General features: G+C 36.5%; 1 protein-coding gene across 2 annotated transcripts in view; it reads right to left on the bottom strand.

Moving 5' to 3' along the window:
* The window catches only part of WDR64 (WD repeat domain 64), a 59,083-nt gene that overhangs the window by 10,126 nt on the left and 25,270 nt on the right, over nt 1-23,687 (bottom strand). Inside the window, exons 11-20 of one of the 2 annotated variants that reach the window (XM_039707406.1) lie at nt 14,762-14,888; nt 12,622-12,770; nt 11,482-11,605; nt 9,615-9,784; nt 7,659-7,835; nt 6,598-6,728; nt 5,256-5,333; nt 3,487-3,577; nt 2,046-2,088; nt 838-968 (exon numbers count right to left, since the gene is read on the bottom strand). In XM_039707406.1, the coding sequence (XP_039563340.1) occupies nt 838-968; nt 2,046-2,088; nt 3,487-3,577; nt 5,256-5,333; nt 6,598-6,728; nt 7,659-7,835; nt 9,615-9,784; nt 11,482-11,605; nt 12,622-12,770; nt 14,762-14,888 (1,221 nt within the window). Of the gene's footprint in view, nt 1-837; nt 972-2,045; nt 2,089-3,486; nt 3,578-5,255; nt 5,334-6,597; nt 6,729-7,658; nt 7,836-9,614; nt 9,785-11,481; nt 11,606-12,621; nt 12,771-14,761; nt 14,889-23,687 lie in introns of both variants that reach the window. The other variant, XM_039707407.1, reaches the window with a different exon arrangement.

The following is a 23,687-nucleotide window of genomic DNA, read 5'->3' as shown; positions in this document are numbered from 1 at the left end:
ATCTGGAGATTCCTGTAGGAATCTAAGAACACTAATATATCAACTGTGAAGAAAACAAAACCCAACAAAGCTCACACCTACAATATTTGGATACATTCACCATCATTTTCTATTTTTACATAAAACATCTGCAAAGTTACCTCCACCATCTTTCTTTCCATGGGAAAAATTCTTCCCATGACTTGCTTTAGCTGGGATTCCTGTTAAAGCCTTATGTGGCTGACTTTTTATGATCGCTGTCTGCCACAATGACCAATATTACCAATCAACCAATCATATCATGGTACTTTTCCTTCTTGCTGTATTTCCTTTGTGTATATTATTTGGAGTAACATGATGCCTGGAAAAGTCTTATAGATCTGAGGTGATATGACAAATAGGCCTTTGCCATTTGGTAGCATGACTGGCTTTTCAAGCCCATAACAGTTCTAGATGTTATGTGTTAGGACACTTTTCTCTCCTGGTTTGTTCCCCTACTAGTGCTAGCTGGGCAATTTTCCAGACATATTTAGCCTCTTCTGACAGTAGGACACTCTGCCTTGCCTGTCATCTTGTCTTAGAAGGTAAATGTTGTGGGTGAAACATCAAATTCTAGACTTTCACATAAATTTAGATTCAGTTTGTTATAATTACTTCAAATCATGTTTCCTTGTTTTTTGCTTGCCATTAAGCCCTGCTGCAGTTACTAAAGCAGAACTAATTTGCGTCCATGGAAGAAACTGATAACCAAAAGATGCAATAAATACCTGCTGCTGCCATTGCTAGTTAAAGACCAATTTTCCAAAGATTACTGGAATTATCTTCTCAGACCCTTCCCAAAGACATTCAGTTGGCTACCTGAATACTCCACAGGCGGACACAGCTACTTTCATGAGCAGAAGCCAGTAGAGGTGATAGTCCTGCTCTAGCCTTCAACAACTGTTCATTCATCTCCAGATTTTGGGTGTCCTTACAGTCAGTTGTTTCTTCTGCTTTGGAACACAAATGATCATATATGTTCTCAAAAGGTTTTGGTATTGCTTTTCAATGCACAGAAATTATGTAACACTAGAAAAATAATTACATTTGAAAATAAAGCCCATCATCAAGATGGCATTATTCAAAAAACATTAGAGGTATAGATAAAGAGAACAGAAAAAAAATGGGAACAATCTAACAATGAATTCAGCAATGAAATTTAATAATGACATGACACTTAACAATTCTGGAATCATAGATTTCTGTACTTATTTCTCCAATTGAAAACTTTTGCTAAATGCAAGGGGATGATCACAGAGACCCATTCTGAGTTTCTGCTGTTACTTTGCCAGAACTGGAGATGCTGGCAGGACCTTCATAGACATTCAGTGGATGCAAGACCTAACATGAGTGTCTATTTCATTGGGCAACAAGGCTTAGGAATATTCTGGTATTAGGGCATGCTTTCCCCCCCAAATATATTGATCTTAAATCCTTATTGCAGATGATCAAATTTATTATTACTGGGAAATTTTGCTTTCCAGCAGAGGATTTCTAAGGGATTCAGAAGAATCTAGAGGATTTATTTCTTGCAAATTCACCAACTCATTTGCACAGCTTTAACTCTTAGGCACTAGGCTCTCTCTAGATTATGATTTCTTAAGGACAGACCATAACTAAGAATTTTCTTTCTAAAATTTCACCTAGTTTCTAAGCTTTTGTCTGTGAGGCCATTTACTGATGCTTGACTCAAGTTGGCTCTTGCTATACTATTTCCATAAGAATATTTGCGTGGAAGAAAAGTGTGTACAGTTGACATTCCCAAACTCTGAAAGTGTTATCAAGTCAATTTGGAGAAAAAAAAGCAATTAAGGTCTTGCATATCCTGCATCCTGGCCTGGCTGTTAGGAAATAACTGCAAATGAGGAGGGAGAAGAAGATCATGAGATCTGTCATCCACATACCAAAGGTATCCCAATTATTCTAAACAAAGTTTGCCAGACAAACTGATAAATTCAGTTTCTACAATAATCTGGGCAGAACTCATGGATCAACATCAAAAAAGAATGAAAAACATCTTTCCGTACCTGTTTTTATTCCAGTATTAATTTCATCGCTTTCCGCATTTTTCTAAAAGAAACGCATAAAATGTAAGAGAATCAGGAAGTGGAATTTGGATGTAACTACAGAACAGTCCATTAGTTGAACTTATAAGAACTTATTTTTTAGTTGGATTATTCAAATATTCCTCCAATTTCCACTGAGTGTAAACAAGAAACACTTTATTTGAAGATAATCAACAGATGAACAAATAAAAAACAAAAGCAATGGGAATTAAGGAGCATGTTAAATGTAAATTTGGCTGAATAGTCTTAATTTCTTAAGACAAGCAACATCAGTCACAACTGTGAATGTAACCTGGATCTCTTTGAGAGTGTCATTCAGAACATGCATATAGTCTTGTTACTGCCTTGAGCAAAAATTAACAAAGTTTAAAAATACATTTATACATATATAAACATTTATGCATGTCTTCATAATAAGGGAATTTTCTGAAATCCTCATTTGTGCCTTGCCACACAGGCTTCTGAGGATCCCCAAGGCTGACAATAATCAGTATACTGACCTCAGAAATTGCCAAATCAAATAAGGCAGGGAAAATTGTGGCCTTGAGTGTTTGAGGTATCTCAGAAGAGGACAAGTCAAATCTCATCCTACACATTTATGTGTAAGGCTTGATGTATGTGACTTTCAGGGATCTTTTTAAAGGCTGTAAATCGCTTTCCATTTGTTATTCTAATGAGGACACAGAACAGTGTATTGGATACTTTAGTTTGCAGACAGCAATTACCCAATGTGCGCTTGGGAACCTATCCAAGTGCCATGTTCTGCTGAAACAATATGCTGGTAAGAATCTGAGAGGTAGCAGGATTTTCCTCTTTTGCCTACTTACTTTTTATTGCTCTGCAAGTATGGCATGTGCTTCTGGCATAGAAAGGCAAAAAGTGTCACAAAACCCATAATGCTATCCTTAGCAAAAATATAGAGATTAAAACACTGATACAGTGATGGTAAAAAAATAAAAAAGAAAAAAAAAGAAGATACTTTATTTTGAAAGAATGTAAGCAATGTATCCGAGCAAGTATGGCTGCAATGTTGAAATGGTTCTGCTATTATTCAATATTATTCAAGCATTTAATGATTTGTGTATTTTACCTTCCCCCTTGAACCCTTGTATACTCCCATTTGAAAGTCAGAATTACTAGTGATAAGTATCTGCCAAACACTTTCTTAGACATACATAGCTATTCCATGTGTCATAGACCCAGCTGACCACCAAAGGATTCTTCATGCACTGCCACAGTCAGTTTAACAAAGACAAAAATGTTAATTTCTTCATAATTCTTGATATTTAGTTTTGTCAATGGTGTTATGGAGGGATTTTAGTAAGTTACAGTATTTTAAAATCAAAACCAAAATGAAAATTTGGTTTGAATGCTAGTAAATCCATCAAACCACCATACCTACCTCATGTTGGTCTGAAGAACTTCCCTTGTGCTCTGCAGCAGCACTGGCATCACTCGTCACAGAAGGAGCAGAGGACAGGGAACTTCTTTTCCTGCGTGAAAGAAATTATTGAAGATCACAGATGTTCTTGAAGATACTATTTGATACTTAGAAATCAACATGACCTAGCATTAAAAAGCCTAATAAAATAGTACTTAAACTGATTAGACTAATTAGACTAAGGGTTATTTGTTTTATATATTTTTTAAGTCACTGGGCAGTATTTGCATATTACACAGCCAACCTCCCCTGGCAAGAGTTTTGAGCTAATGAAATCCATAGTAATTGGAAAGCAACATTGGTATTCATCCTTAAGGCATGAAAGGGAAAAATTAACTGTCTGCCAATGGCTTGTTCCCTTTCATTTTACGTGGTACTTTCTCTGCAAACAGTTTTCAATTAATCATAAAAGCTTATTTTAAAATTGTTATGAAAACTCTAAATAATGCGGTTTTGTGGAAGAAAATGAAAAAAAAATTGGTGTGATCGTCAACGGTTTTGTTTCTGAGTCATGAAAAATTCTGACTGTGTTAATAAGTGGTTCTTGCCACATAACACACTAATATCACTGCTGCTTTGCTTTTAAGAGTATCTGAATAATTGGGATAGTTATAAAATATGCAGCTGGGGCAGTCCACTTAAATTTGGTCTGGTGGCCATAACTTTGCAATTTTCAGAGTTTGGTTTTACAGATTTGCTATCATGCTTGAACATTTTTGTGTGTGTGTATGATCACAGTCAAATTTATCCAGGTATCTTCCCAGTAAATACAAAACATCTTAAGACTGTATGATTTTCCAAGTCATTGTAGGATTCTCTTGTTTAAAAACAGTAAAAGCTTATCTTAATTCATAAAAAAAATCTATTCAGGAATTTTAATCACGCCTTATTTTTTTTTAATTTAGCTAGGATTTATTAAACTAATCATTAAGTTATCATGTAGTTATAAAAAGAGAATTTATGTTCAATTAAGTAGCATTGATATCAAGTAGCATAAGGTACTTGAAGATTTTAAAGCAACATAAGACCATAAACCACCTTTATGGTTCACAAGAGTAAAAAAGCTGTCCAATTGTAAAAACTTAAAGCTACATAAGTATTTAAGCCATACTGAATCCTTCTGCCTACAATTGCCTTTGACATCCATTGGAACACAATTGTTTCTGAAGTGATGTATAGGTGTAATGCCTTCCTTTCAAAATGAGCATATTCGGCTAAAATTCTCTTTTCCATCCAACACTATCAAGCTATGGAAGCTTCTAGCTTGTTTTAAGAGGAATCTTGTGGCTACAAGCTTTGATGCGCTTCCCTCTTTGCTGAGAGTACCTAAAAGCAGGAGGATTTTTCCAGGTTTAAAATAAAGAAAATGCTTGCTGCCACACAATTATCTCACAGAGATAAAAGAAGTTATGGTACACTGGAAAACTGATACTGGGTAAAAGCAGGCAAAAGCTACCTTCTGTTGAATTCTTCAAGATATTTGAGACTTATGAGACCAGTTAGAGGAAAAAGGGACAGCTGAGTGGAAAAAATAACATATCATATTGTTTGACAAGCATTATGAAAGTTTAAGACTTGGAAAGTTAATTAACTGTACGGACCTGAATTGATTAAATACAAATAAAATCTCAATTCAAATAACCTATCTTGGAGAAACATTACATCATTTTACTACAACAAAATTCCAAGTGACTGTGCCTGTCCCCAAGGAAGATAAAATGCACAGTTACCTGGAAGAGGAAACACTATGTACAAGGAATAATATGGCATTGACTCCAGAGCCGTGGTTGTCTTCAGTAGTTTTACGCCTGAAAACAAAGATATTTGTAAAGAATATGTCAGATATGTTGTGTATTTTTCCAGAAAATGTTTCACATTTAACTTGTAATTTAAAAAAATTAAACTTTTAATTTCCCAGAATGCATGCCACCTGAAGTTTTAGACACTTTTTCAGAATCAGTTAATCAGTTATGATGGTTTAATGTCAGTGGACAAGACATACGGATTCTGCCTGTGCCAGGAAGAACAGGTACCTGATGGAATGACAAAAATTTCATTCAGCCAAGTATTTTTTTGAGGATTAATATTTAAGAGGAAAGTGAAGTAACTTAAGTAACTAAGTTAATGTTAGCAATGCACCTTTTTCCTGGCACTCAAAGAGTGATGTCAACCCTGGGTAAAGTACTCTACTAACATTGTTTTCCATGCATCAATATGAATTGGCTGCCTCATATATAGGGAAGAAAATATAAAGACAGAGCTACTATTTGAACTGCAGTAAAGTTTGGATTATTTGCCATGGTGCAGAAAACTCATCTCACCTTTTTACAAACTTGCCAATTTTACACGTGAAGGATGAAGTGCGACTCTTGGGTAGGACAGTTAAATATTGACTTTGTATGGTCCTAAAAGTCATGTATTCCTTCACTAACACAGGAATACTGCTATGCTGCTCTACTCAGTCTAACCAGACATATTGCCATTGTTCAGTTTACTGATGTAGCAGTTTAATGAGCATAAGAATATCTTGAACCATCCTATGAACAATCTTTGTCACTTTCTCTGAAAGACCTTTACTCTCAAACCTCCAAAATCACATCAGGTTTCTCCTCATTGACTGTGACTTTTAGTCTTCTAGGTATGGACAGTGATCGAGATACTGATAATGTAGAACATCTGCAATCATCATCTGAAGTAGCATTACTTCCAAATGTCCTCTCAAACACAAACTTCCAAAATGAGGATGTCTCTACAGCTCAATAGCAGCCTCTAGTCAATGACTAGAGTGATTTACATAGTGAGAGTTTCCTTCAGTGGCTGTGCTGAGTTACATTAAAACATTATTTTTAATTGTATCATTCCTTTCCCAAATGATCACTTCTCCTACTTGCAATGTCAGGACTAGCTAGCAAAGTAATTTGAAGTGGGAGGGAGGAGGGACAACATAAATTGCAACTTTAATTCCTGCTTGCAAATCACCCTTTATATTTGGGCATATTGGACTTTCTAGTAAGCCACTTGAAAAGTTTGTATGACATACTGGAGATCAAAAGGCATGCAAGTAATACTCACAGGCATTTCACCGAGCCAGATTCAAAATCCCACAAGTTTATTTCACCATTGGCACTTCCTGTAGCTATCGATTTGCCTCCTTCTACTTGTAAAACATCAAAACACCTAATATCCACAGAAGATAAAAAAGTCTACAAAGAAGATTAAAAGAAAAAAATTGAGTAGGAGTAAGACTAGGACACTATAGACAGTGAAATATTTTAACTGGTAATCGAACAAAATGCCTAAATTGACAGTGTCTACAACAACTGCATATGGGATGCTATTTTAGTACTATTGTATTTGAGCTATATAGAAGCAGCATAGGAAACAGGGAGTGAAAGTACTGGGAGACTCCCTGCTGCAGGGGATGGGCCTCTAACCTGACTTGTTTTTTACAGCACAGTTGCAATTTGAGCATTTGAAAACAAGGCTAAGGGCTGAAGATTAATCATAACTAGGTATCTGTGGAGATATTCTAATCAAGTTAAAAGAAGAAGTTACTGAGCAGAGATATAATGACCTTTCCATGAACACCATCCACACCTGTTACAAAGTCAGTGAAATTTTACAAGACAGAACTTAAGTCTTGTGGACTATTCAAGTTAAATTAAAGCATAAATTTGACATTTTATTGTACTGAAGCAGTAAGAGGAGAAAATGGAATCACTCTGATACTCAGCTTGATCTTTATGTGCCACTACTACTAAAGGTCAGCCTAGCTATAAGAGGAAAGACATCTCATTTCTAGAGGTGTTTATGTGAGAACCTCAATTTACTATATTGTACAGGAATGTGAAGTTTATCTTCACAGCAACTCCTTAATTATGGTGATAACCATGCAATGGACTTCTAGGACGATACAGCCCTTAGAAACATGATTTATTCTGTGTATTTATTTCAGTTTACTGAAAAGTTTGGAATCACAGAATCATAGAACATGTAAGGTTGTAAGGGACCACAGTGGGGAATAATTACTTGGTTGTTGTCCTGTTGCTAAAACATTAAATCCTTGTGAGCACAGTAAACATTTTACTTTCTAATCATCTGTAAATGTTGTGAAAGTTTGAAGTGTTTCTCACCTCTGTATCATTTTTCATGGAACTGGTGTTGCATAGAAGCCGAATCTCAGGAAAAAAATCTTGTGTTTTTAAGGAGGAAGGCTTCAGTGACAGATACACAACTGGATTCCTTTGTGGAAATGGCACTATCTCAGGAAGCACCCATGTGACGTATAGATCTGTTTGCGCTGAGTCACCCTATTAAAATAACTGACTTAATGAAAGAGGAAGGAAAGCATTTCTCTATTCATAAAGAATTATAGCAAGTGTGTATCAAAAGCTTGTTTTCTTTGACAAATTACAAAAACTGTTACAGGTATTAACTAAACAGCAAACTGAAGTTTCATCTAGACATATGCCAGATCCCCTTAAATTGCCTGCTGTTAAATTAGAAGCTGCACAGCTGTGGAATTCAGAGCTATTGATTTTATTCAATTTAACTACCTTAAAGTAAGTTGCCTCCTTAGTTTTAGCTGCTTATTTCACAAATATTGTTACTCTCCATTTCATATCTACCAAAACATGGAGCAAAAGTGATGGTTGTTCCAGTTGTGTGAGAAGAGAAGCTACAGTTCTGAGCTAAAGCCCTGAGTCTCTGATTCCTCCTCATCATGCCTAGAGGCATTGATGCTTTTCCAACTACAACAGATTCACTCCAGTATATAGTTCCTGCTCTAACATCGACATTTCTGTCCATTTTGAGAAGTGTTACTGAAATCAGCTTCTTAGGTTTGCTACTGTTTTCATAGATGTCTTGGGCTGCAGAATGAAGTAATAATTACCATTTTAGTAAATCTTATGCTATTGAGTTAATCAAACAAGAAATACCTTTAGGAAAGGACTAAAATTTGAGAGATCTATAGTAGAGTCCTGCAAAGAATGAACTGTTTTGGGCTGCAACTCCCAAATACCTTGCTAACTACTATATTTAAAGCCTTTAGAAAAGCTAATAATAAAACAACATATATTTCTCATTATCACAGAAAAACGTGTGGAAAAAATGTAGTATGTGAAACAGTATTAATCTACTTAGCTTCATAAAGACTTGGAGGAGACTCAACTCCTCACCAATCTCTTTGTCAAAGGTTACATTTACACCCTTTACACTTAATGGATTGTTTAACAATTTCAGTAATAACTGAGGAGCAAGTAGTGTGGTGCAGTATTTCCAAAAAAGTCTGAATAACATAAGAAAACCCTGTATAAAGCAGCTTTTCATTAGCAGGCTCAAAATAATATATTGTTTACTGATATGAAAGCCTGTATATTTCTTTTTTTTTTTCATATATCATCTGTCCAAACCCATGTTTTATACCTTGCACACAGCAGGTTTAAAGTTTCAGAATTTTGTTGCAAGTTAAACATTACAATTTGAGGAATGTAATTCCACAGAAATATGGCTTGTCTAAGAAGTTAAGCCATAATTATTGTAAGAAGCGAATGCGTCCTGCTGGTTTCAGATGAAAGGAACACAGAGTAGATGCTCAAAATCAAGCTAAGCAAGTCAATCTGATTTATTACTGCCTTGTTTCTTGGTATCAGTTCCTAAGAATCCACTGTCTTAATCTATTAATTTTAAGCAAAAATAAAATAAAATAATCTTTTCATCAAAATATTATCTTAAGAAGCTCTTCAAATAGAGTAAACACCATCTGTAGTAACAACACGAATATTTTAAAGCCATTACCTCAAAGGATCTGTCACTACTGAAACCTCAATCACAAATGAAAAAGCAAACTCAAGGAAAAAATTATGAGAATGCTGAAAATCAGTGATGAACTAATAAACATTTTAACACTAGACAGAAGGGCAAAAAACTAAAGCCCTTGAAAAAGTAGATTACATTGGAAAAGTAGATTGTTCCTTGACAGTTTCTAGAAGTTTACCTACTAATTAATAAAAAAGTCCTATATTACTTCAGAAATGAGGAGCTACCAAATGAAATTAATGGGAAAAAAGAAAACATATTTGAAAAACCTGAATGATTTTTATCTTCCCTCTCTGCTCCAAAACAATAAGTGCATGTTGGCCCTCATCAGCCTTCAAATATACTATCTTCAGCACACGATGCTCATCCTCACTGTGTTCCGCTAAATGCAAGGCTTTAACTTCTTGCCCGCTTTCAAACTCCCAGATTTTCACTGTTCCTACACAGGGATGACAAAAATGTAGAAAAGGGAATGAGATTTAAGCAATAACCTGTGTTGCAAATTCAGATTCTTAAATAAGACCAAACAGGGAAAAGAGAAAGAAAGAGAAAATCCAATTTTGGTCAAGAACTAGGTCACCAGTCTTTCAAAAATTATAACTGTGTGTTTCTTAGCAAAGCAGCTGTAGGACCAAAAACACTTAACAGAAAACATCACTACCCTCTCAATTTTCCATCTTTTATTCCATGTCTATTTTTTGTGCAGCCCAGGATAAAAGATCTCTGCTTATCTTTCAGTTTCTGAATAAGATTTTCAGAGAGCAATCAGAGTGTGGGATATCCAGCAGAAGACTTTGCATTGTGAGATGTCTATTTTTTTGTGCAGCCCAGGATAAAAGATCTCTGCTTATCTTTCAGTTTCTGAATAAGATTTTCAGAGAGCAATCAGAGTGTGGGATATCCAGCAGAAGACTGTGTTCTGAATTACAGCAATGAGCACAGGGACCTGATTGCTGGATTTATCTCAGAGAGCTACTGGGGAGAAGGAGCTATGGAATTCTCTTAAGTAAAGCAATTAATTACATGTGACTTTTCTTTTGTAAGACTTGACAACATTCATCTTCTGTTGTGGTCTTAAAATCCATAAAGGGTGCAGTCTCTGCTCCCAAGCAGAAACAAGAATATTAGCCAGTATGTTGTGTGGGAAAGGCCAAAATTTCTTCTTCATGTGAAGTAGATTTCATAAGCATCACATATTTTAGAAATTCAGGTGTGTATTCTTGAGCATTTTAATGTAAGAAGAATTATTCTTTCAAGTTAAGAGATTATAAAATTATTAAAGCTTTCTGCACAATTCGATGTGCGAAGAGGTCTTGTCACATTACCTAAATGTCATGCATCCTTAATAACAGACATGAAAAATACAGGAAACATCTAAGAGATTATAAAATTATTAAAGCTTTCTGCACAATTCAATGGGCACTTGTTTATTGAAGAGGTCTTGTCACATTACCTAAATCTCATGCATCCTTAATAACAGACATAAAAAATACAGGAAACATCTACATCTACATCTCTCTCTCTCTCTCTCTCTCTCTCTCTCTTCTAGTGTTCAATGACTTCCAACATGATAAAATGGAGCTTAGAGACTAGACAATTTAAGGACTACCATTCTTCATCTGTCCTAAATCTCATGCATCCTTAATAACAGACATAAAAAATACAGGAAACATCTACATCTACATCTCTCTCTCTCTCTCTCTCTCTCTATCTCTTCTAGTGTTCAATGACTTCCAACACAATAAAATTGAGCTTAGAGAGTAGAAAATTTAAGAACTACCATTCCTCATCTGCAGCCATTTAGTTATACATCTAGGTCCTAAGTATTATGAGGAAACAACTTTTCAGACCAAGAGCTTTGAAGAGTCTTTCGAAGAGTAATAGGCTAAAAAAGAACCAGAGCCCAAGCAGCCCAAGATGATGTTTCTGTGAACCACCTATCAAAGAGAACCTAACCAAGACCCACCCTGCCCTTCTACAGACTGACAGCTGTGCAATAGAAATTAATTCTGTCACTGAAACAGTCAAAGCAAAGAGTTCTGTCTGCTAATGGAATATGCCATTTAAAAAAAAAGGTAATAAAAAGTAGTAAAGGTAAAAAAAAAAAAAAAGGTAGCAATTATTTAATTGCTTTACCATCACATGCCCCAGTAGCAAGATAAATGCCATTTCTTTCAATGGCTGCAGAGGTCACCTCAGTATTCAGCCCATGAGCATCTTCTATTTGATATATTTGAGATCCTGTTTCTAGGTCCCAGACCTAAAAAATTAATATTAGTTATTTTGAATACATCCTCTAAAACTGATCACACAATGTGTTCTACTGTAATAGGAGAAATTATGGCCAATAGCAAATTTTTTTACTGAAACACCAGTGTATTTTCCCTGAAAATGTCCCTCTCTCTGGGGAAGCAACCCAGGCAAGGGGAAGCTCTATTTTTTATGTATGCTATGATAAAGACCCTTTTGAATCAAAGAAACTGATATTAAATATAAAGTGTTTTTACAGTTTGAAAGAAAATAAATTTTACTAGAAAGAATTGTTTGAGTTATAGTTTCTGTGCAGAATATACAGATGAGGCTTTTCATAAACATTTGGTCCAAAACCACAGAAACAACTATCTCTGATCATTATTGAATTCTTTTAGAAATTTAAGCAACACATTTTAATGAAATACAAGTACAAAATTTGGTCACTGTAGGTGGGATAGCTCAGATGCAACTGGATTGTCAAGTAGCTACTGATTTCATACGCACTGGAATCTGATTTTCTGTAGCACCAAGTGCTCCAAATCACCTGTGATTGTAATGGCGTTGCAGCCATTGTGGTCTAAGTTTACAGTGACAAATAACATCTTTAGAGAGAGTATAAACTGGAGAAACCATTACACAAGCCTTTCTCCACAGGAATGCCATGCATCACCAACTGACCCAATAAAAGATACTACCTCTCCCTACAGATTTTGCCATCCAATGTACCAACAGCTGGTGAAAACTACAGGTTCTCAGTACCTCTTGTGATTACTGTAGAAAATGTATTGTAGACTATTGTAGTGATTTACATAGATGATTGTATTTATGTTAAAAAGAAAAGTTGGATCTTCTGAACCCAGATGGGGTTTATGGCTACCACTTCTTTGGACCCCAAAAATAGCCACATAGCAACACTTTGAATAAAAAATATTAGTAATTTATCAAATTTCCTGAAAACTTATTCTGAATACAAAAGCTGAGACTTCTGATTTTCCATAATAAAGGGTGATAGCTTACACTTACCTTTAGTATTGACTCAGTGCAAATGCTGAGAATCTGGTGAAAAGCTTTGTTGTAAAGCAGAACATTGAGGCTCTTCTCATGTGTCTGAGGCAACTCTTTTGAATCTTGTGTCACATTAGCTAGGGGATAAATATCAATGACATCTGAACCTGCACAAGGTGAGAGAAGTGAGAATACATACATTTTGTGCATAATTTTTCTGGAAATTAAAAAATTTCACATAAACCATTGGGTTCATACGAGTTCTTCTGAAGAGGATACGGAATATTGTCTGTTTTTTGAGAAAAATATTGATGCAGAAAACATTCTCACACCATCCCCAAAAAGTACCAGTCAAACAACGGCCAAGTATTTACCTGTCTTACACAGTCCTCAGCCCACCTTTGATGAGATTGACATCTTGAGTGCAAATTAGTAGAAGCTATAAATCCCCTAGTTGCAGAGTTGGTTGGCATGAAATGGAATGAGCCCAAATACATAAAACTCTAACTGGGAGATCTATCACTGAAATAAATTCTGGTTTCTGCTTTCTTAGAGATAAAGCAATTCTATCTGCAGGCAATGATGATGTCTTTCCAGTACCTTCTCTACACAGCTCTGCAGTTCTGAATGATGTTTTCCAAACACCTTCCAGTGCTCTCAGATCAGGGGTTGCAAAGACAGAGGCAGATAGGGACAAAAAGTCAAAAGAAAGGACAAGGTCTCTACAGTGCTTTCAAGTCAGAGTGCATATGCAGTCTCCCATTGCAGCTCCAGTATCCCTGCTCTGGTATCCCTGCTGATCCACCAGCAGAGGAGCAGCAGTGAGTCCAGAGCAAAGGAGGAAATTGCCTAATCCTTGGCATAAATCCAGGTGCAGAGGCCAGCAGCTTGGAAACAGGCACAGAAGGAAAGCTATGGCAAAATTCAAACGAAGCATGAAGGTGAGCTGTGATTTATGAATGTTAGTGAATTACTAAGTGAAAATCTTCTCTGGGAAGCCAGGTACATAGCAATGAAAATGAATTCACTCATACACAGGCTCAGTCTCTTGCCCTCTTCGGGGGCAAGGAAACATTCACTTAGGCTTTTAATGGAATCGTTAACAGAGTCTAGGACCAGGCTTTTACAAATATTTAGGCACTTATAGAACCATGGTTTATATTGGCAAATTACTTCATTTTGTCAAGGAGTGACCTGTATAAATTCCCAACGTTGCTAAGCCTTGAAAATCTCACAAGCATAAATTTGAAATGAAGACAGTATCTGTATCCCTTAGTGATTAAAAAATTCAGTAGAAGCCATCAGGTCACTGAAAACAAAATTTTTCACATTCATCTTAGATCTGACAAGCTTTGCAAGCTTTGTGCCTTGTTCCTAATCCAAGGACAGAAGCAGCTCCAAAGACAATTACCTTATTTTCCTGGTACATGTCAGGTCTCTATAGCCTCAGAACATGTTCAAACCTCTCTTTTCTGTGACTACATCTCTGGGGCAGACAAACTCTGCTGATTTCAAGATTCGCTGCCTTAGATATAAAAGGCTAACATCCTTAGTGACAAATGCAAAGCTCTGGACCCTCAGAGGTGTCAGGCTCCCTGCTACAAAGTCAGGAAACAGAGTCCAGAAACCCCAGGTTGAGTTCCCACAATGTTTTATTCCTGATCAGTTGGACAGTGTGTCTGTTGACACTTGAGCTTTAGCCACTGAATTAAAGAAGGAGTTTGAATATACTTGTGAGGGCTCCACAGAGATTGAATGCTGCTGTTTTCATCTCCAAACAGGAGGCGGGTCCTGGAGGAATAGTTAGGAGGAGATCAATAACTTAATAGCTTTCAAGAAATTACAAGTCTATATAACAATCTGTGTAGTTTAATTTTGCTCTGGGAGGCTCACCTTGCCTTCAGAGCCTTTCTCATTTCCTTTGGTTCCTGCTGTTAATTCCCATGCTGCATATTTTCATGCCGTTTTCAACATTGAAATTAGCACCATATAGAACCCACTTTAAGACAGTCTTAACTGGCAATTCCCTCATCTCCCAGTATTCTGTATAGTCTCATATACTTTACTCGTGTACTCAACTTCAGCTGTATTTAATCATAAAGAAAACTGGATTCTAAGAGAAGGGGCATGCTCTCCCACACCAACTGCAATAACATACCTGTGAAAAGCAGGCCATGGTCATTGTCAAATACCATGGGAAAGGCATTCATCTCTTCTGGAGTCCCATGATCTTCATAGAAGACCTGCAGTGGTGAAAGAGTCTGTATATCCCACACTCGAAAAACCTAGAGGGGGAGAGAGATGAGAAAATCTAGTGCTGTGTCCTGACTGGATTTTCAATTACTTTGTTTCTATGACATAAATATTATAGCCTCCAAGGAACACATTGTTAAAAATGGTACATCCCAAAATGAGCAAGAAAAATATCAAAGGTATCTTTATTCACATTTCACTAAGGATAAAATGCACAAAAAGACTGAATTTTGTAGTCTTGACCTGAGAAGTCCACAGCAGAACCAGATCTCATAAAAACTGGTTCTAACCCTTAATGAAAAGATGTCTCTGTTGTGTTCTGTACTTTTCTGTAACATACGGATAAATGCCACTGGTTAAAAAAACTTGCATTTGAAATGGAGTATGAAATGATGTGCAACAGTACAAAGACAAATTTCAGGGGGGCACTGGATAAAGAAATTCCTTTGACTGACAGCAGATGTTTGACCAAATCAGGATCAGAACACACTGCATAAGTATTATTTTTATGCATATAAAGCTCTTGTGCCCTCTATAAGGAAATGCTATTGACCACAGTCAGGGTACCATCCTGTAAATAGCATTAGATGTATCTAGATATATTTGTTCTTACTTTCAGGTTCAATGAACCTGAAAGTAAGAAGGCACAGCATCTGCTTCGAAATCCAGAATAATTGTTAGCAGCACTTTTCATCCTGCCTGATCAAAAGCTGTGTTGAACTTACTGCTATACCATGCAAACTATTTTTAATACTTCAATAAATCATGATTTAATTTCTCAGATCCCATGGCCTTTAGTGTGGTGTATTTCTCTGTAAGATAATTTTACTATGCTCTCAAAAGTTATTCTGTCATCACATCTGCCTGCAATTCTTATTCAGCTGCAATAATGGTGAGTCGTATGTAGACATTTGTGCAAGTTATTTTTATTCATTCAACTGTGCTATTGTTATGGCTTCAGTTTTAATTGGGATTTTAACACAAAGACACATGTCGGTACAACACCAACACTCTCATCAGTACCCTGAACGCTGTGGGCCTTGACAAAAGTCACAACCAGATTTTAAAGGATGTTACAGTGGATCCATCAGAATTCTGAAAAGGAAGGGAAGAAAAGGAACAGATACATTAAATCAGTGTTTAAAAAAAAATCACCTTTGGCACCAGAGAGAAATTCATACATGAGTGTTTCAGAATGTTAAGCAGAAGAAAATTTCTCCTTAATATTTTGTTTTCAGGAAAAGTCAAAAAGAAAGGACTCTAAAGAACTTTTTACTGAGAATAAATTTTCCCTGACGCAGTACAGAGTCAAAAGAACCATGTCCATCACATTCCTCTCATTGACCTCTGATTACCTTTCAGAGTTTACTCAGACATGCAATTTCTAAAGCCGATGAAGAGCAAAACAGTAATTGAGAAGCCTTGAAATAGGAAATTCATTTGAATAGGAAAAAAAATCACAAAGCCCTTCATCCAGCTGAACAGTAGACCAGCAAAAACTGAAAGAAGGATCAGTTATGAGAATTGAGCAATTTAGGGCAATATCATAGGTGGCTCTCCAAGCTCAATTCTGGTACACTCACAATTAGAGCATGTAAAAACAGAAATAAGAGCTGAAAATTAAGTAAAAGTAGGTATCTGTGGAGATATCAGGTGAAAATAATAAGTCACTGAACAAAGGTAAACCTTCCCACAAACATCAACCAGATCTGTTACAGTGTTAGTCACAAAACAAAAATGAAGAAAGACAATTCTAATAGTGTAATGGACTATTCAAGTTCAACTGGTCAAAAAGTGAGACAGAGGTTTGACATAATATCAAGGCAATAAAGAGAGAAGATGTTTTTATAGCACAAGAGAATATAAGTAAGAGCTTCCTGTGCTATTTCTTGCTGCTTTTTCAGCTGTTAAGGCCAGTAGCACATTAAGAAAATGCAGTCACTTAAAGTGACAGCAAAAAACCTAGATACATTGCAGCATTCATAAATCTCTTCCCTGCCTTATGGCTGCCTTCTTTTCCCAGCCTGTGGGCAGGGATGGAGAGATTACATAAACCACTGTTCCACATGAGTAACTCCCACACATGGCATCACCAGCGTGGCCGCAAGGCACAATGTCAGTGCTGCTCATCTGCATCAGCACACAGACCGTGCACGAATCCATGCATGAAGAGAGGCAACAAAAGGCATGCTTATTTAGAAACTAGGAAGTGGCTAAGGGCAATTGCCTTAGGAGTGTTGTGTTAATACAAACTTTACTGTCCTACTTATTTATTGAAGAATTTCCCACAGCAGCCTGAAAAATACCAGGAATCCCTGAAAATCTCAGAGAACATATTCTTTATGGGAAAGTGCTCTTGGACTGTGTCTTTTGAAATGCAAAATACAGACTACATACAAGCAAACAAAACATATTAGGAAGGAGAAGGAATGTGGAAAGAAGGTGCTTCAAATGCTATTGGAAACAACCCACTGTTTCAACTTTATAGGAAAAGCTGAGCTGTACTTCCAGCAACATTATTTCTACAGTAGTAGCTTACATTAATGAGAAACTTTGTTTGGTTTAATTGTTGAATTGCCTTTGACCCACAGACAGTCTTTTTTAACAGTTAGCAGAGGTGATACTTGCTTGTGTTCCCACATTGTGACCAGCCTTCTCCACACAGCTGGTGTCTGGTGCACAGGGGCATTCAAGGAATGCACACTGCATTTCTTTCCTCTATCTTGGCTGCAACACCAATGGAAAAATCACATAGTTACAGATGGAATTTCCACAGACACTGATAAAAAAATTGGGAACTGAATCCCCCCAGAATTCAGTGGAACTTCTTGCCACTGAGACCCACTCTGAGCCTTCTGACATCCCCTGAAAAATTTAAATGTCTATATTTGCATTCATAAATATTTTCCTCTTGAGCACAACCTTCCTTCAAGCTCTAAAACTCAGAACATAGAAAAAAGTCTGAACAATCTTTTCCATTGGCTCTGAAGCCTTTGTTTCATGGGCATGTAAAACTAGCCACACACCTCTCCTATTTTTCTCAATACACTCAAAGACAGACAGAAGGCAAAAGATTGATCTTAACAACTAAAACGTGAAGAGCAGAAGGAAATAGAAAAAAGATGGGAAATAAGGCCAGAAAAATTGGTAAATAAATTTTTTACTTGCTCTCAGTACAATAAAGTATAGGCTTGGGAACATTTATCTCTTGCCAGGTTTCTATGAAGACACTACTGTGGAAACACGCTTTGACTTTGGAAGAAGCAAATCCTGTTCTCCCTTCTGTCTGTAATTAACTGAGATAGATAAGGACTAAAGAAGTTCAGGTTTTGCTCCTCCCCCTTCCCCCACCAAAACATAATCCCTTCCAATTTCTGTTAGCAAGAATAAGTGACTTTAAAATACTGTTCTATGAGAAATATCTCAATAACTCTCTAGAGAAAACAGTAACCTTCTTTTAGTTCTTCCAAACTCTCACATTCTGCTGATACTTTTTGAAAGTTAAAGAATATTTGTTTTTTGAAGAAGTCAACTTTCCTCAGTTTTGCAGAATGGTGATACCGCATGTCTTTAAAAGGACTTATGAAAAAACACTCAAGCAGGAAAATCCAAAACCCAACGACTTGTGGGGCAGAAAGAAGTTGTGCTAGCCACAGTATTCACTGTAGGCACAGACATGAAGAGTAAGGAACAATTGAGGTGGATTTTTTGTTGAAGCCTTTAGTTTATCTGCTCCTATTTGCTACCCTGTTCACTTGTTTGAGGGGGTCATTTAAGGCTCCATGGTCTAAGTGAAAAAATTCATAAATTCATATAGAATGTCTGAGGCTTCAACGACAAAAATCACCAGGCATGAATGTCAATCTGCAGTTCTGCTTACTGTGTCACTTAAGTTTTCTGCAGAGAGTGTCTATATGTGTCTTGTGATCTCCGAAGGTGATCCTGCAAAATGCTACACTTCTTACTGTGCCCTGTCACAGTAAGAAGACTTAGGAACAAATGGATGTCAATGGGATTATTTCTGAGGTTAAGGCAAGGAGGATTTAGTTCTAATCATATTAATGCAATGTGGGGCAGCAGCCAGTACTGTACCTATTGCCTTACTGAGACAGCAATTGACAAAGTTCAAAATTATGAGGATTTCAAATCCCTTTCTCAGATAATACCATTAATGGGGTAGTATATAAAATTACTTACTTTTTCCAAACCTGAAGGGATGCTGGAAAGAAATCAAACTGTTATATGCAGTAGTGAGTCTAATTACATAGTAATGAGCCTGAAGGATATTTACTGGGTGCTATTATAAAGAGGGTGTAAATGCTCTGCATGCCTTGTCCTTGCACTGTGTGCAGGATGTGCTGACAATAGACATACCTGATCCCCGCTGCAAATACAAAATAACACTCAACACTTCTGGAGAACAGCTTCAGTGGACATGTAGATGGTGTGGGGGTCAGAAACAGGAAACTAGAGGTATAGAAGAGAGGTGGCTGCCCATGGATATCTGAATCAGAAGAGTTAAAAACCACTCAGGTTCCTCCTGTCAATTTTCAACCAATCGCAGAATGATTCTCTCATCTTAGATAAAATTTTTGAAGTAATTTTGCCTTTTCATGGAATGTGGTTGGAAGGGACCTTTGGAGATCACCTTGTCTTATACCATGGTTCAAGTTAGGCCATATAGAGCAGGGCCATGTCCAAATGGATTTGAAATATCTCCAAGAACAGAGATTCCACAACCTCTCTGGGAATCCTGTGTCTGTGCTTGGTCTCCCTCACAGTAAAGAAATGTTTCTTTCTCTAGAAGAAAGAATCTCCTGTTTAAGTATTCATTGTCTTTGTTCTGGTCACTGGGAGCCACCGAAAAGATCCTGCTACCATCTTCTTTACACTCTCTCTTTCGATATTTATCTAACATGGAAGAGATCTCCCTTGAGACTTCCGTAGGCTTTTGTAGTGGTTTTTTTGTTTGGTATTTTTTTGGGGGCTATCTAAGGCACAGAGTGATTTGAATATTAGAAAATAGGACAGGAAATTACAGAAAATTGGGTATCTTACATGAAAAGTCTGAAGAATATTCAGTGCTATTGAAGGATTATGCAATATAAGAGAAGAATAAAATTCTTAATATCTGGAAGAAACAAACAAACCAAAGAGAATAAAGCACAGCAGTAAGAGAATTGTGGTTTCACAGCTGTAAACAAAAAATGTGACTGATATAGATGTGGCCATATAATTTTTGTGAAGGATGACTGGAACAGATTTCCCAAGTGCCTCTTTTTCAAATTATCTAGATTAAATTTAATATTGTTATACAGCACATTCCAGTAACGGCCGTGATTAGCAATGGTTTGACATAAATTAAGCAGTGTGTTTCCAGACGAGTTGCTCTCATTTTTCAGGAAGAGAAATGACTGTACGATAAATATATCCTTATAAATATCATGTGCTTTCAGAACTGGTTAGACAGACATTCACACTAACAGACACTGATACAATCACCTGCTCAGTTCCAGACTGACAAAGACACTTATGACTTCCCACAGGGATATTGCCCAGCCGATATTAAGCAGATCAGGAGAGAGAGGACAGGAGACTGATAACATCAAGGGTTGAGTAAATTTGCAGAAGTCAGAAAATGAAAAAACTAATAACATATCTTACCTCCCTTTATCTTCTCTGAAATGCTAAAAATGTACCCTTGGGTTGTATAAGAGTAAAGCTAACATATGTACAACAGAGTTACTTTAGGATAGGCAAATTTCAGCATGGAAATGTTGATGTGGTTGCATCATGTTGGCTGCATTAGATTTTGAAGAAATTAGGAATGGAATGAAACTCTCCCATGGCCCAGAATGAAGATATGAGAAATTCCTGCTTATTGCACTACTCTCCTGAGTACATATTTACATGTGTAAATGTGTGCATTGCTCTTTAGCTACCAAAAATGAAATTACTTTTAAAAAGAAAAAAACAAAAGAACAGTGACTTCACTTGTTTAAAACAAGCGGTTTCTGCTTACAAATGATACTGTACAGTGGGTTTAAGGACTGGGAATATAGTCCTTATCTTAGCCCTACTGATCATCAAACAAAAATTTGTTTCTATTAATTGAAGCCTGTAGGATCAAATGTTGTTCTGACTCACTCAGGTGGTCTAATTCAACCAAACCCACCACTGAGATGTTCTTGTAAAACCAGGCAGACACCTGGTGAAGTAAATTTTGGCTTTCTGACTTCCACTGACAACTCAAGTAGGCAAGACATGAAATTGTAGCCTCCACTGTTCAAGTTGTGAATCCCCACTCTGCACTGAGAGAGAGTGGCTGTCACTGCTTCACAGCCTTTCAGTACAAGTACAATTCCTCTTGGAATAGCTCTTGTCAGTGTGGAATAGCTAGTCAGGTCTGGTCTCTGCCATTAGCCTTAACCTCCTTGTTTTGACAGAGTGTAAGATCATCTTTCATATAATGGTCTGCTTCCTGCCACATCTCCAGGCTTAATACCCCTGTGCCTATGAGTGGCTTTTTTCCCCTTGATTCTTCCTGAATGCATTAAATCAGTTCTGCGATATATATAAAAAAAAGAAATAAATGTTTCTTGATGCAGGATGAAAATAAGAATGGGCAAACTATAGCAAGACAGGGGCAATGAAGGACTGAGTCACATGAAGGAGAGGAAAACAATAAACACAGCAGAGATTTCCAGTGCAGTATTCTTCTATCTGTGCTGAAGCATCAAGTCAGTTTTCCATTATTTCTTTACCCCATCGACTGTTCTCATATTTCCATACATTCTGTAAAAGTAATTCTTCTGTTTATTTGGCCCAACAGGAAAAAAAACCAAAAACCAAGCAACTATAGCAATTTCTATTAACTTAAGAGTACTGGTATTTGTAGAAAAATGCATTAGTGGCAGATCAAGCATCTTTATACAGGACAATCTTGCCGTGTGTGCTTGAAACATCAAACTGATGTCATAATTCATTGTCTATTGAGCGTATCTTGAAGTATCTGAGGATGCTGCTTAGCTGTAATTCCGAGCCCAAAGCTGGCTTTTTTTAAAGGACTTAATGTATTCTACCAGCTTTTTTGTCAATAAAGAAGATGTTGCTTCAGTGCTTGAATAAGCCATATTATTTTACTTTGTAGAGAAAAGGTATAAAATAGGAGTAGGAAATAATCACTCATTCCTCTTTTTGTAGCTCCTAAATGATAAATATCAATGGTATTACAATAATAAATCTAGAAATAGGCTTTGGTAGTCATCTCAGAAAAAATGTTTCCTGAAAACTGCTTTAGTGGCTTCTGCAGAATAATTTCAATCAAAGAGTTATATACATTTGCATTTACAGTCATATACATATGCTTTTACTTTTATGCCAATAATCTAATTGATGCCTATAACATGCTGACATTTTAGCAAAGAGTCCATATGCAACCTGAGTCTGAATTTTGGTCCAATGACACAAGGGATGAGTTAATATCTTCAGACAAATTTAAAAGTAATTACTTTTTGGAAATATTTTCAACCAAAATGTAAGTCAAGACAGACACACTGTAAGTGTAATTGTGATGAATGGAGTTCATGTTGGTGTGTGGTATATAATTTAACATAAAATTGCAATCTCAATTGTGGGAAATCTCAACACAAGACTCAGAGAATGTTCCTATGATTAGGAGCACACAGATCACATCAATATTTCAGATCTTCCTGTAAATTCATGTAACTGATCCGCTGAAGAAAACGATATGGCTGTGGACTACAGCTGTAACTGTATCTATGCAAACTGTTATCTCCAAGGTATTCACAAACTGCAAGATCAGGAACAAACTTATTTCCATGAATATTACACTCTGGAGCAAGTTCAGCAACACAGAAATGTGAAAATTCCTGCGTTGGCCCTCCCCTCTACCTCAATGTCACTACCATGGACATATAAATTCATATGACTAAAACTCATACAGAAATTATATACTATTCAATGTCTCTGCCTAATTCTTATGTTATAAACCCAAAAAACTAAGTTTAATTTTTGTGATAGGAAAATTAGAAGATTTTAATAGCTGCCTGACAACGTTTTTCTAATAATTAGTCCTATCAAGAAATCCTTATAATCTTGGAGCAAACAAAATCCTTATGTGCTGGAATAGTTAAAGAAATCTTAATTTTCTTAAATAGAATAATTGTTTAAATTCAAATTCCAAAATAGTTCCTTAATTGTTCCTTAATTTTTTTGTTATTAATGGCTCAGGAAAACTTGCTTTCAGTTGGATTAAATATCACAGAGATTTCTTTAACACTTTCCAGAAAGCTGTATTCCATATTGCCCAAAATGCCACAGAGTAAATCAAGAAGTCTGCTCCAAGAAGAAGACAGCACTGCTCAGATGTTTCTTCTGCTGACAGAAGCAGTACTGATCTAGTGAAGTGTACTGGTTTTGACTGGAGTAGAGTTAATTTTCTTCCCCGTGGCTGGTATGAATCTGTATTTTGGATTTGTGCTGAACACAGGTTGATAACATAGAGACGTTTTTGTTATTGCTGAGCTGGGCTTGCACAGAGCCAAGGCGTGCTGAGTGATCTGCAGTTTTGGATTCTACCTCTCAAAGTTAACACAGTGATGCATCCCTCCCCTTCTCCTGGGATCTATTCTCTTTTTCATGCTCTGGTATGTTCAGTCTGTTAGAGTTAAGAATCTTCTAAACTAGCTCTTCCACCATAATACAAATCTCCTCTGAGTAATTTTTTTTCACTAGTGCCATGAAACCACGGTTTCAGATTTGTTAATTTTTACATTTTTGTATAAACCACAATATATATTTGCATTCTG

The sequence above is a fragment of the Passer montanus genome, unplaced genomic scaffold, assembly GCF_014805655.1.
Source record: "Passer montanus isolate IOZ18808 unplaced genomic scaffold, ASM1480565v1 scaffold2, whole genome shotgun sequence".
Taxonomy (NCBI): domain Eukaryota; kingdom Metazoa; phylum Chordata; class Aves; order Passeriformes; family Passeridae; genus Passer; species Passer montanus.
The sequence above is the reverse complement of the archived record's forward strand: the minus strand, read 5'-3'. Positions and strand labels throughout refer to the sequence as shown.